Here is a 17,239-nt window from a genome sequence, read left to right on the forward strand (position 1 = left end):
TTGGACACTGCCCTGGGACCACTGCTTGATAGGATGTTTCTAATAGTCTTCATTCTAACTTGTCCCTGCGTTCTATTTAAGACACAGCCTGTCTTCTTCAAGACCTTGTGTGGCCAGGTTTGCCTAGAACTCTTGGGTTTGTGGTGGGATTACAGAGGACTCAAGGACCATTTGGTTCCCCTGCCTGCCTAACAGGCTAATCCCTGTAAGTCTCCAGATGGGTAGGGGCCGCCTTTCCTCCCTATTCCTCTGGCCAAACTGTTGCCACGATCCGTTTGGCTACCAAAGTGTGGTAGATGATTGCTGACTCCCTCCAAAACATGACCTCATAAGGCATTTCTCTTGCCGGGAATCCCAGCACTCGGGAGGCAGAGGCAGGCGGATTTCTGAGTTCGAGGCCAGCCTGGTCTACAGCGTGAGTTCCAGGACACCCAGGGCTATACAGAGAAACCCTGACTCAAAAAACAAAACAAAAAAAAAACAAAAAGACATTTCTCCATTTCTCTTTCTTCAGCTTTTGAAAGGACAGGTCTGTGCAGCTTGGGACTTCCCAAAAGCCTGAAAGCGCCTCTTCCGGGAGCGTTTCCGAGGGGATTTTCTTGGACGCTGTCTCCTAGGCTTTCAGGCCACCGCACTACACAGCGTCTGCGCAGGCGCGGCCGCGCGGGGCATCACGGGCGGCCCGAACGCGGAAGATGGCGGACGCGGCCGTGGGTAAGGACAAGTGCGGGGAGCAGCGGCTTGTGTCGCTGCCCCTCTCCCGCATCCGAGTCATCATGAAGAGCTCTCCTGAGGTGTCGAGCATCAACCAGGAGGCGCTGGTGCTCACGGCCAAGGCCACGGTGAGCGGCTGGCGAGAGGGGCGGGCGCGGGCACCAACCGCCCCTCGGGCTCCGCACACGCCTGCCCTTTGGCTGCCCTGCGGGGGCCGCGCGTTTCATCTTCCCTGCGCCTGCGCGCTACACACCTCCCCGCCTTTGGTCATAGCTCCGCCCACTGCGCCGTTCCCGCTGTCCTTTGCGCTGCTTTCGCTCTGCAAGATCACTTCGCTCCCAGCGTTCTCTGCGCCCCGCCTACCACGCCACTCCCTCCGTGCCTCGCGCACGCGTAGTTAAGTGTACCGCTGCGGGAGTTGACGTGGGTCTCTGGAGTGTGGGAGGTCGCACTGTCGCAGACTTCCCACAGAGTGATGTGTGTGTGTGGGGGGGGGGAGGGGGCGGTTCTCGAAGCTTCCGCGACAGCTTGCAAGGCCATCTAGGGCTCTTCAGCCCTCAGGACTCGGAAGTAGTCAGGTTTTACACAGACAACCGCGGTCACAAGTTAAACTCTAGAGACAAATTGTAACCGCACAGCCTCCTCCCAACACATCGCTTTGTGTTCTTATTTTATATTTCGAGACAGCTCTCAGCATGTTTCTCTATCCTGGAGCTCTGTAAACCAGGATTACCTCAAACTCAAAAGAGATCTGCTTACCTCAGCCTACCAAGTGCTGCTGAGAGGTAGCAGGGCATGGTGGTACATGTGGCACTTCATGTCTGTAATAAAGTCCTTTGCAAGGCAGATATAATTTGGTTGGTTGGTTTTCATTTTTTGAAACATGGTTTCTCTATGTAGCCCTGGGTGTCCCCTCAACTCTATAGACCAGGCTAGCCTTGAAGTCAGACAAAGGTCTGCCTCTACCTCTCAAGTGCTGGGGTTGAAGGTGCCACCATTCCTAGACAGATAATTTTTTTTTTTTTTTTTGCTTTTTTCGAGACAGGGTTTCTCTGTAGCCCTGGCTGTCCTGGAACTCACTCTGTAGACCAGGCTGGCCTCGAACTCAGAAATCCGCCTGCCTCTGCCTCCCAGAGTGCTGGGATTACAGGCGTGCGCCACCACCGCCCGGCTCAGATACAATTTTTGAATGGTCTTTTACTCCATTTTGTGTAGGCTGGTGACACCTCACCCTGCCCCACCCTCCTTTTCAGACAACAGCTCATTTAGCCCATACTGGCATCAAACTTGATATATAGCCATAGCTGCCTTTGATTTCCTGTGCCTCCTACCTCCTCCTGAGTGCTATTATGAAAGGTATGGACCACATTGCCCCCTGAAACCACTTGTAAATATTTTTCATAGTTTTATAATCATGTGTAAAAATTTATGTTATACACCTAAGCTCAGCTGGGAACTGCCTGCTGTTTCCTTTCTGACGTTTCTGTCTCCTGTAAATGGATTTCCTCTCGTTAAAACTGAGCCAAGAGAATCTGAAGTATTAATGGAATTTTAAACTTAAAATATGTGGTGGGTTTTTTTTTTTTTTTTTTTTTTGACAGAGCCCTTTCATTTGATTTATTTTATTTTTGGTTTAGGAGCTCTTTGTTCAGTATCTAGCCACCTGTTCCTACAGACATGGCACTGGCAAGACCAAGAAAGCACTGACATACAGTGACTTGGCCAGCACTGCAGAGGATTCAGAGACACTTCAGTTTCTTGCAGGTACTTAATCTGTGGGACATTCTGGTTTAAAAAAAAACCAACTTGTAGTGAACCGTTCTTCCCTTTATTGTTGTGCTCGATGCCTCAGTTTATCCTGTTATGGCACAGGGAGGTGTTATTAGCTTTCTCCGTTTGAGCCCACCAAGAAACCAACAGTATACAAGGTGCTTCCCTGGCGAAGGCCACCCACTCAGAGCTGTCCACTTGTCCTGTTCCCCCACCCCCATCAGAACAGCTGGTGCATGCAGCCAGGAGCAGACTCTAGCTAGAAAGAGTTTCAGTCTAGCCCAGGGGCCGGCTCAACCTCCCTCAGCTGGCCTGGACAGCGTTGTTCACAAAACATGTTTACCAGCTGTGGAATGTGAACAGGTCTGTAAGCATGCACCAGGAAACTGCCTGTTTCTGTGACTCTTCACCTAGCATACCTGGATTTCATCTGGTTTAGAAGTTAAAGGTGGTGCTCGCTTCAGCAGCACATATACTAAAATTGGAACGATACAGAGAAGATTAGCATGGCCCCTGCGCAAGGATGACACGCAAATTCGTGAAGCGTTCCATATTTTTGGGACTTTCGGGGAGTGGGGGGCTAGAAAGGGGGAAATCATTTGAAATGTAAATAAAAAATATATCGAATAAAAAAAATGAAAAAAAAAAAGAAGTTAAAGGTGGAAATAATACATTTTGAAACTTCAATCATTGTAGTCATAGTTCACCATAACCAGTTATTGACAATGTTTTCTGCTTTTAAGATATATTACCAAAGAAGATTTTAGCTAGTAAGTACCTGAAAATGCTCAAAGAGAAGAGGGAGGAAGAGGAGGAGGACAATGAGGACGATGGAAGCGACCTTGGCGAAGCCCTGGCTTAGGCCAGCGAGGAGCTCTCAGCGAGTCCTGTGAGCGCACACACAAGGACAGACTTAACAGCTGCAGAGTGAAGGGCACCGCAGCTTTGTCTCAAATTTGCAACTTGTTGCATTTGCTCTTGCAGTGGAAAGGACTGGACAGCAGCCTCCTCCACAGGCCCTCAGCCATCCCCTCTCCCACAGGCCCCAAGTCCTGGGCAGATGGAGCTGCTCTGGCTTTGGGTACAGCAGCACACACCACTGAGCGATCGTGTTGAGCTTGCAGGGGAGACCTGGGACATTCCCATCAGCTGTGTAGTCACATGGACACCCTGTCCTCACAGACTACACACATTGTGCTACCTTTGATTTCTCTTTTTAAAAATGGACTATGCAGTTTTATTGCACAGAAATTTGCTTTTCTTGTTCCAATAAAGATTTGTATTTTACAGTAGCATGCTTTATCCAGAAATTTGCTTTTCTTTTTCCATGGAAGGTCTGTCTGTATGTTACAGTAACATGCTTTTTTATTTATTTTGATTTGGTTTTTTCGAGACAGGGTTTCTCTGTGTAGCCCTGGCTGTCCTGGAACTCACTCTGTAGACCAGGCTGGCCTCGAACTCAGAAATCCACCTGCCTCTGCCTCCCAGAGTGCTGGGATTACAGGCGTGCGCCACCACCGCCCGGCTTACAGTAACATGCCTTATTGAAGTGGTTTTAGGGTCTTTGTGAAATTTGATAGTGTGCCTTTCTGGCTGGGATGTGATGCAGTAGAGTATGTGCTTAGCACACACCGGGCCCTGGCACCACTCACAGCACCAAAGCGAACAGCAGCAGCAAGTAACCGTCTCATTTCCAGAGAGCCCCAGCTCATCGTCAATCATGTGCAATTGAAGCAGCTGTCTTCGGTGCGTCTTAGAGTTTCTCTAGCTGTGATGAAATTCCATGACCAAAAAGCAAGTTGGGGAGAAAAGGGTTTATTCAGTTTATACTTCCACATTGATGTTCCTCACCAAAGGAAGAAGAACTCAAAACAGGACAGGAACCTGGAGGCAGGAGCTGATGCACAGGCCGTATGTGTGTGTGTGTGTGTGTGTGTGTGTACGTGTTCAGGCCTAGTCTACTTTCCTATAGAACCCAGGACCACTAACCAAGGGATGGCACTACCCACAATGGGCTTGGCCCTCCCCCATTGATCACTAATTGAGAAAATGTCTTACTGCTAGATCTCATGGAGGAAGTTTATCAACTGAGGCTTCTTTCTCTCGGCTGACTCTAGCTTGTATCAAACATGCACAACCAGCTAGTCTACTGTGCAAGGGCATTAGAGAAGCTGGGCATTGGGGACACTTTTTTTTTTTTTTTTTTTTTGGATTTGGTTTTCTCGAGACAGGGTTTCTCTGTGTAGCTCTGGCTGTCCTGGAACTCACTCTGTAGTCCAGGCTGGCCTCGAACTCAGAAATCCGCCTGCCTCTGCCTCCCAGAGTGCTGGGATTACAGGCGTGCGCCACCATCGCCCGGCACCATCGCCCGGCTAGACACATTATTTTTGTGTTTTACTCTTCCTGTATGTAACCCAGGCTGGTTTAGTACTTGTGATCCTGCTTCAACTTCCCAAATATCAGGAATAATAAGGGCGCGCCAATCCTGCTGGCTGTTAATTTGTAGTTTGTTACAAATCAATACACACTCAAGAGTATTCCTATGCCACCCCATAGTTAATCTCTGTCCCTTACCTGCTAATGGCAACTGTTTTCTCTTCCTCCTTCAAAGTTCTCTCTAGCTGGCCTAGAACTCTTTGAAGACCAGGTAGACTAGCTTTGAATTCAGAGATCTCCCACCTCTGCCTCTGGGTGCTAGGATTAAAGGCAGCAAAATCCTCTTTGCCCATTTTGCTTGCCATGTCTGTTTTTTTAAAATGATTTCAAATAAGCCACTTAAGAATCCACTTTGTGTACAGATTTGGTCACGTGCAATCATGTGACCGTTATTAAGAAGAGTTCTAGCACCCTCTTGAAAAATCTCTTGCCATCCCCAGGTTACCATGGCAACCACTGAGCTACCCTCTGCCCTAGTAGAAAAAAGACAGGAAGAACAGAGAGCAAAGCCTTGCTGCTGTGATCACAGGTTTTGCCATCTTGTTCTCTTCATCTTAGGGACTTTCAGTTGTCTGGCCTTTCTCAGCCCACCTCTCCCCTCTCTTTCCAACACCACCTGCACGTCTCACTCGGTCACACAGGTCAAATCAGCCTGGAAAGAGGCCTCCAGAGACTGGGGAGCTCCTCATTTATTTACCCCACTAGTGAGAGAGCACGCATAAAAACACGTCAATCAGGACTCAGTTCTAACACCCCACACACCACGATATTCTCCTGCCTGTGGTGCTCTCCAATCACAGGTCCTCTGCTGATGCAGAACTCTAGGAGCCAGTCCATCCTTTGGGCACAGCCCTTGGCACTGCAGAACAGGACCCAACTCTCGGGGAGAGGTGCACTCTACAGCCTGTGATTTTGACAGCACTCTCCAGGGAGGACAGTGAGTAACTGGACACCTTCGGAATATGCAGCTGTAAATACGAGGACTTTTATTTTATTTTTTGCTGACACACTATGCGGCAAAACAAAATTGACACCATACAAAATAACTTTATAAAATATCATCCACATCATATCTTATCAGGTTTACAGCATTCTGTGCATGTTAGGGGGCTACATAAGGAGGTGAAAAGCAAACACTATAGCAAATCTTTAGTGTTAGTTTATACACACAATAAGAACAACAACATAAGTAGCTGTTAGGTTTCCCATGAATTTATTGCAAAAATAGTGCAAACTATTTAACCTAGGAAGCTGTGAAAACAAAGGACCCAGCTGAGCTTCAACAGGATGGGAGACGCACGGTGTCTGAGCATCCGGCTTTCTTCACCAGCTGTCCTGTCCATGCAGACCACCCGGCCAGGTCAGCGTGGCTGAGTGCTGAGAGAGAGATGCGAAGGCCGCCGCTCCCGGGCCGGGCTGCTCTCGCTGCCAGTGTCTTAGGGTCACGCTACTTCCGCAGTGGACACCCATGAGGTCTGTGTGTAAAAGTTAAGATGCCACAATGTTGCAATGGAGGTACCCACCCTTAGGTGATGTGGAGGAGGGACTCGAAGCAGCATGAACACAAAAGGTCTCAATGGCACGGCCCGCTGGGAAGCGTCGTACCCTTTTCCTTGGGTGCGCTTGGGGAAAGATTCCTAATGGAGGATGACCTTTAGAACCACATACTGCAGGGGGGAGAAAACAAGGATACTTAACTTTTTAGGTTGTTCTTTCAACAGACTATTGGGGTCCGAAAAGCATAACACCGAAAAAAAAAATAAAACATAATGATACATAGAAAAGCAAACCAAAACAAAACCAAAAAAATCCAAATGCAGCACGCGCAGGTCTTGATTTGAGGTACCTATGTAAATTTCATCACCTGCCCAAAGTACACATTAGGTTAAAAGAAAATGCTTCCGGCGAGCCAATTGTAGGGCATTGATTACAGAGAAAGTGCAACAGCTCTGAGCTTTGTATCCATATGCAGCATACTAAAGGAGGTTTAATTCTATAAAATATAGCTTAAGTATCAACCTGATGGAAACTTTAAAAAAAAAAAAAAAAAAAAGCCCACAAACACCTAAACTGGAATCATCATTTTTTTTTTTTCTTGTTTTCCTTTTTTGAGATCCTGGGAAGGGAAGGGAAGGGATAGGGAGCAGAGGAAGAGGGGGAGGGGCAGGGCTCCTCCCTCACCTTTTGGAGGTTTGCTACCAAGTACAGTTGGTTCTCTTCTAAAATCCAGAGATCACTTTAAATGCGTAAAACTATATACGACAGGAAAGAGCCCTAAAACTTTGATTTCTTACTGGTATAAAATCAAATTCAGAAGACTCCAAAATATTGTGTTACCTCCAAAGAATTATGGCAAAATAGTTGCCGTTGTAGGAAAAGTTGTAAACTGACAAATATAAAGGATGGAAAGTTATCGACCTCCGATCTTATTTTCTTACCAGTCAGAGTGTTCCTGACTTCACAAATGGCGGACTGCCGCAGAACGCACATCCTCCCCGCCTCCGGCCTGGCCTCCAGACGGCTGCAAGCTTGCCCCCGCCTCTGCTCCCGGCGTTTAGCACCTTCACCGTGCAAGCCAGAAGATGGGATCAACAGCAGTCCATTTGCTGCTTACAAAAGAAAGTCTCACACAAGTCATGCCAGAGAAGAGACACAGTCAGCTGAAAAAGCAGAGACAAAAGTACTTGGGTGTCGGTTTTGGGGGTTGCCCCTTTGGATGGCACAGAAATGAAGCGAAAGCTATGAATATGTAAGAACTGGGGTATATGATGTGTAACATTTGCTCACAGACACATTTCCCCCTTCGTTTCCCAAGAGGGCAGAGGGCAGGATCCCCGAATACTAGAGCAGCTGGATAGCATACTTGTATGGTCAGTTGGGCTCCCCACTTGCAAGAGAAAATGACTATTCTGAATTTTAAAAAACTGCATTAGGGTTAACATAAAAGGCACAAAATAAATAAAAAGTATTATTAAAGAAACGGAAATGATGTCTTCAAGTTTCATGTGCAGTTAGTTATGTCCCACTGTTTGGTTACTTTTTCCAATTTAATTCGACAGACTTAGTTAATAGCACCCAACTGTTTAACTGAGGTAGATCCACATTGTAAAGAAAGCTGGGTCCCCTCTCTTTTACCTCAAGATTGAAGATGCTTTTGCCCAACAAAAATCTGTTGTAATCTATGCAGGTTACATATAATGGCAGTAACTGCGGGGAGCTTAGCTGCTGAGTAGGCTGACGAAACCTACGCCCCAACTGTGCTCCCCAGCGATAGAGGCTCGTCTCAGACAGAGAGGAATCAGACACTTGAAGATAACCCCGAAAAAGGTCTCTAGATAGACTGCCACAGAAATGCACATCATCTGTTTCAAGCCACATGGGAGAACACAGGTGAGAGGGAAGAGTGTAACCTTGGTAACAGTCCCTTTTCACTCCAGAGGGAATTGGTTAGAGTTAGGGTTGAACATCTTGACCTGGGTGGTTGAAACTCACTCTGCTTTTCTTTTCTTTTTTCTTATTTCTTTTCTTTTCTTTCTTTCTTTTTTTTTTTTTTTTTTTTTTTTGCATCCTCTGAAATGCACAAATTCACTATCTGATTAAGGCTTAATTTCGAGTGATGTCACTACTGGTATTGCGCAAGGCCTAGGCAGCCTCCAGATCCAGACTGGTATCAAACCAAAGACAACGACATGAAGCCTCAGAATCGGGTTTAGCAGGTACTATAATTTTATAATTATACAATCCATGTAGCAAATGAAAAATTATACAGAGGGGCCAAGGGTTATAAATAATGGTTTACACAGAAACTGTCAATTTACAAAACAGCACTGCGTGGTTTCTAAACCGCAAGCACAAGACGTCATCACACAGATCCACTGTACAGGTACAAACATGTCCATGACATACAGAGTGCCACCTGAAGCAGGCCCTTGTAGCTGTTCCACTTCTCAGAAAGTAGCAAACAGTAAATGGATGGAATACATTTTGATTCAAAATGTCTTTTTCTAAAAGGTTTGAGTGTGTATGTGGGAGGGATTAAGACTGGGGGAGGAGCCACTGGGGAACTTCTGGATTCATTTTTGGTTCTTTTTCAATTATTTTATAAAAATAAAATAAAACTAGAAAATTTGATACAACCAAGGGTTAAAATCCCTCAATACATATTAGGCAGGTAATCCAAAGTGTGGGAGGTTAAGAGAATCAGCTATGAGCTCTTCCTGTATTTATGAGGCAGTAGCCGAACAGTTGCACAGAAACTTACAATTGTTCTCTTACAACATTTTTTTAAATACTCACTTGCCTCTATAATTATAAAACATGAATTCATAACTTTTTCAACTATACTGAAATTCCCTCTCAAACTCATGACTCAAATTTTAATTTAATGCTGAATTGTACCCTCTTGGAGTTTAATCACATAGGTCTATTTGGCTTTGAAGAGGAACCAAAATTGCTAAATGTGTTATGTGTCTGCAGACAGTGCTGCACAGGCCTTTTCTATGTAATTAAGGAAATAGAATAACCAGACTGGACTACTCTTGTTAAAACCAACAAAAGCAATCGCTTGACAGGGAGGGAGGATTTAATTAGACTGAGCTAGGAAATGGCACCATCGCTGCCTTGAGAAGGTCAGAGATGAAAATCACACCACCCGCACATCAAAGCTGGAGTCCTATGTTTTCGGTTTAAGTAACATCACACCTAAGTGAGCAGTCTCCCCCAGGGTCATAGAACAGAGAGTTAACAATGGAGCAACAACAACAGAAAACATTCCAAAAGGACCACAGAGGGAGCACCTCACGCCCGAGGACTTTACACTCATTCACAAAGACGTGATTCCAATTCCCTCTAAACCTACTTCCACTACGGCAGTCTTGCTGAGAGGCAGAGAACACAAGACCAGCAAGTAGCCTTTGCCAGTGCCTGACCAAACCCCAGCAGAGGTGCCCCTGCATTTCAGAACACAAAGAACCCAGGACAGGCCTGAGTGTGTCTCCACAGCTACAGGCTCCAAGGTGGCATCAGTTTGCAAGAAAAGAGTTGAGGGCTGCAGGGTCAACTGTTGGCCAGCCCAGCATGGTTCTGAAAGGACTCCAAGAACAGACTTTCAAGGCTCCAAGTGTGAGCTAGGTGTACAGAGAGTGAAACCAGTGCCTGGAGGCAGGGCCGAGGCCACCTGCTGTGCAGGATGGAGGGCCTGCCCCTTACAACCCGGGAGTGGCCATTACAAGCTGTGAATTTCCCAACACCTGTCCCCATATGTATACTTCGCTCTGCTGATGGCTGGTGTGGGTACTCGAGTGATCTGATGTTGGGGAGCTTGAAGATGCAGAAAGAACGGAATGAGAAGGCCCTCCTACCTTCTTGCTGGTGACACAGGGAGGATATACTCCAGGGCTTTATCTTTAACTGAACTCAAAAGAGCTCTAAACAAAACAGGAGCTCAATCAGTCTTTTAGTCCCCGCCCCCGCCCCCACCCCCACCCCCAACAGAGGAACTAGAACCATCAGGGCACTGGAAGGTTTCAAATAGTGTTCTCCCTTCAACCAGTAAAAAGACCACGTCAGCTGAACACTGCAGTGGCCCGGGCTCCGGCTTACTTTCGTATTTTTCACAAGTGCCATGCGTGGGAAGGCTGGCTGTCTCTGTGCTGGTGCCGAGGACTGTGGCTTACACCATGGCACCTGGGTATGACCCTAAGCATAACATATCTAGTACCCTGTGCTTCCCTGGATTTCCAAATCCCAGCCAAGTCAGAGGATTTAATTAACCCCGGGGTGCAGGTCAGGGGTGTTGCAAACACCCACTACCCTCCATGCCTCTGGTTTTTCACACAGAGAAATATGTGAGGGTTTCTAAGGGTACTGAGCTGTCCAAGTCAAAAGAATGGAAGATGACCCCCCCACACACACACACACAATACAACAGTGGTGAGGGGAGGCTGGGGAGGGCACAAAGAACCTTTAGAAGAGCTCCCCCAAGCCCAGCCCAATTCCCAGGCACCTGCCTTCATGACACCGTCCATCTGTCCCCTCATGGTACTGTCCATCTAGCCCTCAAGCTAAATAGGGGAATCTGGGATCTTATGCTGACTTTCCAAGGAAGGGGATGCAGGTGGAGCCGTGATAGAAGAGGATGACCTTCTGGACAGCAAAGTGGACAACCACAGCACAGCTTGGTCAGAGGTGGCGGGTCCCCACAACAATTCTATGAGTTAGACCTGCTCTGCCAGTGCGACAGGGACCTTCTCAAGCAGAGTCCATTGCTCCAAGTGGACCACAGGGCTTTCCAGTCTTTCACTTTTACCAGGGTCCCAAGGTCAGCTCCGTCTGCACTAGCTGAATCCGTGCAACTACTTAAATACATTATCTGCACAAGAGTCGGTGTTGAAGCACCTTTACGAGTTTATAGTGTACAAAACAGGGAGGAGAGAGCAGGGAAGCCACTTTCAATCCATTCACAAGCAAAGCAGGAGTAAAGATGCCTTCTTACATTATTAAATAGGAAAGCAAAACTAGGCAGGGACAGACAGACTAGCTCCAGGCTCAGCCACCCGTGGCCCTGCACAGTCATGCCCACTAGCCTGGTGGGTGCATGCTCCCGGTGCAGAGAAGCCCTACGGCCAGCCTCTCGGATGCTAGAATCTTGGAGCTGGGTGGTGCTGATGCTGAGGAGTCCCTGGGCAGTGGCAGCGGAGCAGCCGCCGCCGCCCCAGATCACAGTATGGCACACACATTTTCAAGCCAGAACTGAACAGAGGAGTTCACAACTCAGTTTATCCAGGCGATATTTTGGCTATATTCAGTGTGGATAGCAATGCTTCAGAGCAAACACAAATCTATGAGAAGTCAGAGGTAGCTTTTATGCATCTGTCTAAAAGGTTTTTAGAAACCACCTTCTGTAGTGATTTGGCTAAGCCGGTACATTCAACTTGAGACAAAGAAAATGGCTGAACAAATCCAAAGACACAAGGTGAGGGCTCTGCAATGGCACTGACACACACACACACACACACACACACACACACGCATGCTCTCTCATGCTCTCTCTCTCTCTCTCTCTCTCTCTCTCTCTCTCTCTCTCTCTCTCTCTCTCTCTCTCTCGCTCTCGCTCTCTCGGTGGTTTGAGTGTAATAATTCCTTTTGTTTCAGACACTGGGTACCCTGACCACAGACAGTTCATACGAGGCTAAACAGAGCATGCACTTAGATCCCAGCAGCGTCACAAGGCATGAAGGGCGGCACCGGGCTTCAGGTATCCCATGAATGGACCACAGATGACAGTCTGACACAGCAGTGACCTCACAACTTTAAGTTGAGGGCTGGCCAAAAAATGTAGCGATGGCCTGCTAACACTGATTGGGCTATTCACATGCTGTCCACACTGACAAAGGCCACATGAAACTGGGAGGACATAGTTTTGGGGGGGCCTTGCAGATCACAAGAAAACTAAACAGACCAAAGTATCACAAAAACTAACTAATCTGTTTACATTCAAGCCTTCAGGTCTCGAAGAGCATGCTGTCCTGTATAGAGGGGAGAGAGGACTTCTTATCAGAGTGTGAGACAAGGCTAGCCCACAACACTCGAGGATAGAGCCCAGTCGGCACACTCGAGCACATAATACTGAAATGTGTGTTGGGATCGCAGGAGTGAGGCAACGCCCCACCATCAACATCACTCTTGCCACTGTGAATCCGTTTACAATCACTTCAAATCAGTACAGCAGAAAGGGAGTTGGGCACAGTAAAGGAGACTGTCAGAGATCAGTGCAACTTATAGGAGTGATGGGCATGCCTGTAGCAGCGCGCTCTGGGCAAGAGTTACATGTGCTCTGCCTATGGTGAGCTGGCTAGCATGGTTACCGCAGGGAAGGGCTTAAAACATAAGCAAAATGTCTGCATTCACAAGTGAGGCGTATGAACACCAAGGGAGTGTAGCTTCTTCTCAGGGCACATTCCTTTTCCCATGGGTGTGAAAGATGAGTCAGGGAGAGGTCACAGAAAGGTTGCTTATGGCTTGTCTGGGGCCACCAGGATTGTCCACTGTCTGTGTAGCAAAATGCCCATTGAAGAAATCCTTGTAACAATCCAAGAGGTCAGGGCCATGCTGAAGGACCCCGACGTTCCTGTGACCAGTGCTACCACCACAGGGACTACCAAGAGAGGCCACCCAGCCCTAAGGCCTCCTGGACACTCAGGGGACCCCAGCTGCATGACTCCCGGGCTGGTCTACCCTTAACACATCATATCAAATATAGAATTTGATTGAAAAACTGCTTGTAAAAATAAAATTCAAATCACCCTGCAGATCAATGCAAAAGCATACCACTGCATATATAAGAAAAACAATTCATCCAGAAAAATTACATCTGTGACTTCGAAAAATAAAGTGTTAGCAAGCCTGAAGGTAAACATTGGGTAAGTTATAAAAGTTGGGGAAATAATCTCTATCATATCCATCAGGTACCACATGCACTGGTATAGCCAGCTCAACTAAGTCAAACCAGAGCAGGAGAGGAAAAAAGAAATAAATAGCAACATTTGCATTTAAAAACAATAAAATAACATAAGAAGATGACAATGGGGGAACAATCGCCCAAGGCTGCTGCAGGGGCCAAGTCTTTCTATCAAGCGCTCAGTAACAGGTAAACATTAGGAATACAGATGTTGGGCCAGCTGCAGACAGCACGGAGCTAGCAGTCTCCTCACTGGCAGTGCCCTGTGGCCTGGAGGCCAGCAAGCGGGTGGGTGTGAGGAGTGGCCAAGAGGCCAAATCTGGAAAGGCAGAGCAGACCCAAAGTGGTATCAAGTGTGCACGTGAGCACTTCCCAGCCCAAACCGAGCAGCCCCTCTCTACAAGTACAGGTGTGCTCGGTCTCAGACATGACGGGGACTAGGAGAATCTTAGAACACTCAGTGACAGGTGGGAGCTCTGCTAGTATCGCTAAGGGCTAAGCTATGGGATGGGGCCTCGATGTCTCTCTACAGAGTTTTGCGTTGCTTCATCAGCATGGGGCGGGAGAGCCTGCTGCCTGGTGCACACAGTGGTGAAGGGATGGATGTCATGATGGGTTTTTAAGAGTGAATATCTTACAGAGTACTAGGAAGTGCCACCAGGAGAGTCTAATTGGGTAGCCTCTCTTAAAGAGATGGGCACGTCCTAGTTTTCCTTCCAACTGGATACAGAGCACAACACAATCACATTCAGTTTGCTTAAAGCAAGGCACACCTTACTTAACAGTGGGGTTGGGAATACAGCTAGCAAGTGGGCAGTCTTCAAACTTGGCCAGGTATCACCTCAGGAGAGAACGGCACCTGTCACCAGTCTTGGGTGCAGGTACACTCAAAAAAAAAGCTGGCTCCTGCAGAAGATGGCCGGAGCTGCTACCACACTCTGAGGTCTCACACTGTCTCGAAACTAATGTTAATAATAAGGGGAGGGCAGAAATCGGGGGAAACAATCATTTACCTGAGAAATTGGAACTATAGCCATTTATAAGCACTGCATCATAAGACATGTGGACGATGTGCATCTAACTCAATTAGGGACATTTGGTCTGGGGATACATTTCATATTAAAAGTGTCACAAGTAAGCATGGGCTACTGTAGAAAGTACTTTTCTTCCAGTACTTTAGCCCGTCAGAAAGAAAACTTATCCTTCAAGACATCAAAACGAAACTCCTAGCTTAGCTTTCCCCAGTCCACAAGCGTTCCTAGGTGTGAGCTCTGATAGGAGTTCCCTCCAGTTCCCTTGGCATTATGGGGTACGGCCTCAGAGAGCCTACAGAGCCACGGTGGGGGGAGGGGGGTGCCAGGGGTGGGGGTGGGGTGGCCTCAAACACAGTGCCAGATCCAAGAAGCTGGCAACAGGCCTGAGAATCTGCATTCTAAAAAACTCACTTGCATGACTAAGATCCCAAGGCAAGGGGCTGAAGACACACCTTAGAAACACTTGGTTCTAAGAGTGGTTGAAAACAATCGAATTTCAGATTCTAAAAGTTCACTAGTTTAACCAGTTTTCCAGCCTGACCAAGTTAGGTGAGCTGAGTGGTTTTATATCCTTTTGGAAACAGTTTGAAAAAGTGCCACTTGCCAATGGGATCGCAGGCAGTCCCAGTGCTTCTTAGACTGGGGGTCTTGTTACTTTAAAAGATTTCTAAAGACACAGCAAGAAGAGACTAATGTCATTAGTAAGACACCCACATGCATACACAGATACACACACCTGCTGAGGGTGTGACTTCCCAGGTAACTGCGTCTGCCCTTCCCCACAGCTCCAGCGCAGATAGGGAATGGGGCAAAGGTGGTACTGTGTCCTCTAGCATGAGGCACCAGCCACGGCAGGGGGAGAGGGTGGGCACCCTCCCTCTACCACAGGGTCAGAGGTAAATGACGCAGAGCTGAGGGGTAAGGACCGTCAGCAGGGTAGAGAAAACCCACAGAGCACAAAGCAGCACAGAAGGGAAGGCTCGTCTCCTTCCGGGAACTTGGATGTGGGACGGACCTGATGCTCACTTAGCTTCGGTAGGAGCACAAAAGGCCCACAGGACACACACACTGAGGTGGCTGCTGCCACCTGCGGAGCCACTCATAGTGGCCCCTCTCAGTTCATTGATCTCTGGGCTGGCAAACCCACATTGGGGCCCAGAAGCAAATAACACCCAGAGAAAGTCCGTGCCTGCCCTGCTGGCCCTGCCCACTGTCAGTTCCTGGGGAACGCTCCACTCTGGCCTGCCAGTCCCAGGCCGGCAGAGCCACTATGGGCAGCGCGCTCTCCACTTCAGTGCATAGATCCTATGAAACCCACCTTCCAGAACTGCACACGGAGAGAAGTGCACTCTTACGTGAACTTGTTTACCAGCAATGGAAGAATAAATAAATTCCATTTGTGCTTCGTCGGCTGAGCGACACACATGGACGAGGCAGGAAGGACGGCAGATTACTGGCAAGCACACTGTCCTTCCCGGAGGTACAGCTACACAGTCCACAGTGGGAGTAGGGGAGGGGGAGGGGGAGGGGGCATCGCTGTTAGGTGAAGCCAGTTGCATATTCCTCTACTTAAGCACTAAAAGCCACAAGAGGTGGACTGTCTCCAGGCTCCACACGGCTCCTGATATGGGAAGCAGGTCACGAGAAGCGCCCCTCATCAACGAAAGGGAAACAGCATCTACCTACCACATTAATACTGCAAACCAGATACATATATTCTTCTCTTACATTAAAGACATTAACAGTGAAAAAGGATTGTACTGTATTTATCACCACAGACCCGTATTCTTTAGAAACTTTGGAAAATAAATGTCACAGTCCTACAGGACAAATCTTATGATTAGACTGTCAGTATATTGTCTTTTTTCTCTTTTTAAATAAATTTTTATCAAAATGGCACTTGTCTGCCAATCTCTCGGACTTGTCACTGCCATAAACACACGTGACCACACCCCCTGCCCACTATGCCTTCGTTCAGGCCTCGAGGGCAGGCAGTGGCGGCGGGTGTGGGCGAGAGACACCGTGGATACCTAGCAGCCACTGCCCTGGGGCTGCAGGGCACATGGCATCCCTTAGAATTCAACATTAGTGACAACTTCTTAGGGCCAGGCTTTAAAACCCCAATGGTAATGATGTTGCTTTCATGCTCAGAGCCTTCATAGCTAGATTGAGCCCATCGATTGATTTCATTGAGAATCAGGTGTTAGAAACAAGTAACTCGCATGACCAAATAAATTGAAGTGTTTTAAAGCCCTGAGAGTTCATAGACTGGTTTTAGGACATTTTGTTGTTGTTTTGTTTGTTTTTAGGAAACGGGACTCTCAGCGAGCAGCTTATAGGGTTGGCAAACCGCGTTTCCTACACTGGGGTCTCATACAGGCCTGCGGCTCAAAATCCAAGTCTGAAATCTGGGACGGAAGGCATTCTGGAAAAATGGAGGATCTAATAAAACCAAAGACGTCTCATGTTCGATGCTGGCTGTCACGGAAGGGCTGGGCATCTGTTGGTCTGAGTGTAGCTGGTCTCGTGTGAATCCAACTTGGTACACAATCGCTAAACAATACAACATGTCAAGCAAAGTACATGGTGCGCAGTGTGTCCTGGTGGACCTGGACCGCCTTGGCCAGTGCTTGGTGGTCTCGCCCGTTGCTCTGCCCCGAGGTATGGCTTCCTTCAGCGCTGCAGAGACACGGGAAAGAAGAGGGAAAGGATGGAGACTTTCCTGGATACCAAGCGAGGCACTGGGACCAGATATGTGTACGGAAAGCAATTATCACAGCCCGTGAGAAGCCAGCCTTGTCCTGACCCCCTGCCAGGCGCGACACTC

At 47.8% G+C, this 17,239-nt stretch overlaps 2 protein-coding genes and 1 non-coding gene across 8 annotated transcripts in view; 2 read left to right on the forward strand and 1 right to left on the reverse strand.

Annotated features, from left to right (window-relative positions):
- Nucleotides 1-652: 652 nt before the first annotated feature.
- On the forward strand, nucleotides 653-3,776 carry Chrac1 (chromatin accessibility complex subunit 1). The gene is made up of 3 exons (XM_052161371.1): nucleotides 653-842; nucleotides 2,352-2,478; nucleotides 3,228-3,776. Exons 1-3 carry the CDS (start codon nucleotides 696-698, stop codon nucleotides 3,344-3,346), a joined length of 393 nt encoding a protein of 130 aa, XP_052017331.1. The 5' UTR covers nucleotides 653-695; the 3' UTR covers nucleotides 3,347-3,776.
- LOC127668285 (U6 spliceosomal RNA) lies at nucleotides 2,936-3,042 on the forward strand. The gene has a single exon (XR_007974056.1). It is a non-coding gene; the product is annotated as a U6 spliceosomal RNA (small nuclear RNA).
- Nucleotides 3,777-5,883: 2,107 nt separating the features above from the next.
- Nucleotides 5,884-17,239, reverse strand: part of Ago2 (argonaute RISC catalytic component 2) — an 86,215-nt gene continuing 74,859 nt past the window's right edge. Inside the window, exons 19-20 of one of the 6 annotated variants that reach the window (XR_007973975.1) lie at nucleotides 10,281-17,091; nucleotides 5,884-7,481 (exon numbers count right to left, since the gene is read on the reverse strand). Coding sequence is in view for 1 of the 6 variants with exons in the window: in XM_052161392.1 (XP_052017352.1) it covers nucleotides 16,983-17,091 (109 nt within the window). In the remaining 5 variants the exon portion in view is untranslated. Of the gene's footprint in view, nucleotides 17,092-17,239 lie in introns of all 6 variants that reach the window. The other 5 variants (XR_007973973.1, XR_007973974.1, XR_007973971.1 and 2 more) reach the window with 5 other exon arrangements.

This window comes from Apodemus sylvaticus, chromosome 17, assembly GCF_947179515.1.
Source record: "Apodemus sylvaticus chromosome 17, mApoSyl1.1, whole genome shotgun sequence".
NCBI classification, from domain to species: domain Eukaryota; kingdom Metazoa; phylum Chordata; class Mammalia; order Rodentia; family Muridae; genus Apodemus; species Apodemus sylvaticus.

What these genes read in the sequence shown, in the direction of transcription:
- Chrac1 (XM_052161371.1), top strand. Translation starts at nt 696, where the DNA reads ATGGCGGACGCGGCCGTGGGTAAGGACAAGTGCGGGGAGCAGCGGCTT. An exon ending in TGCTCACGGCCAAGGCCACG is followed by an intron (nt 843 to 2,351) that starts GTGAGCGGCTGG and finishes TTTTTGGTTTAG; the next exon opens with GAGCTCTTTGTTCAGTATCT. An exon ending in GACACTTCAGTTTCTTGCAG is followed by an intron (nt 2,479 to 3,227) that starts GTACTTAATCTG and finishes TCTGCTTTTAAG; the next exon opens with ATATATTACCAAAGAAGATT.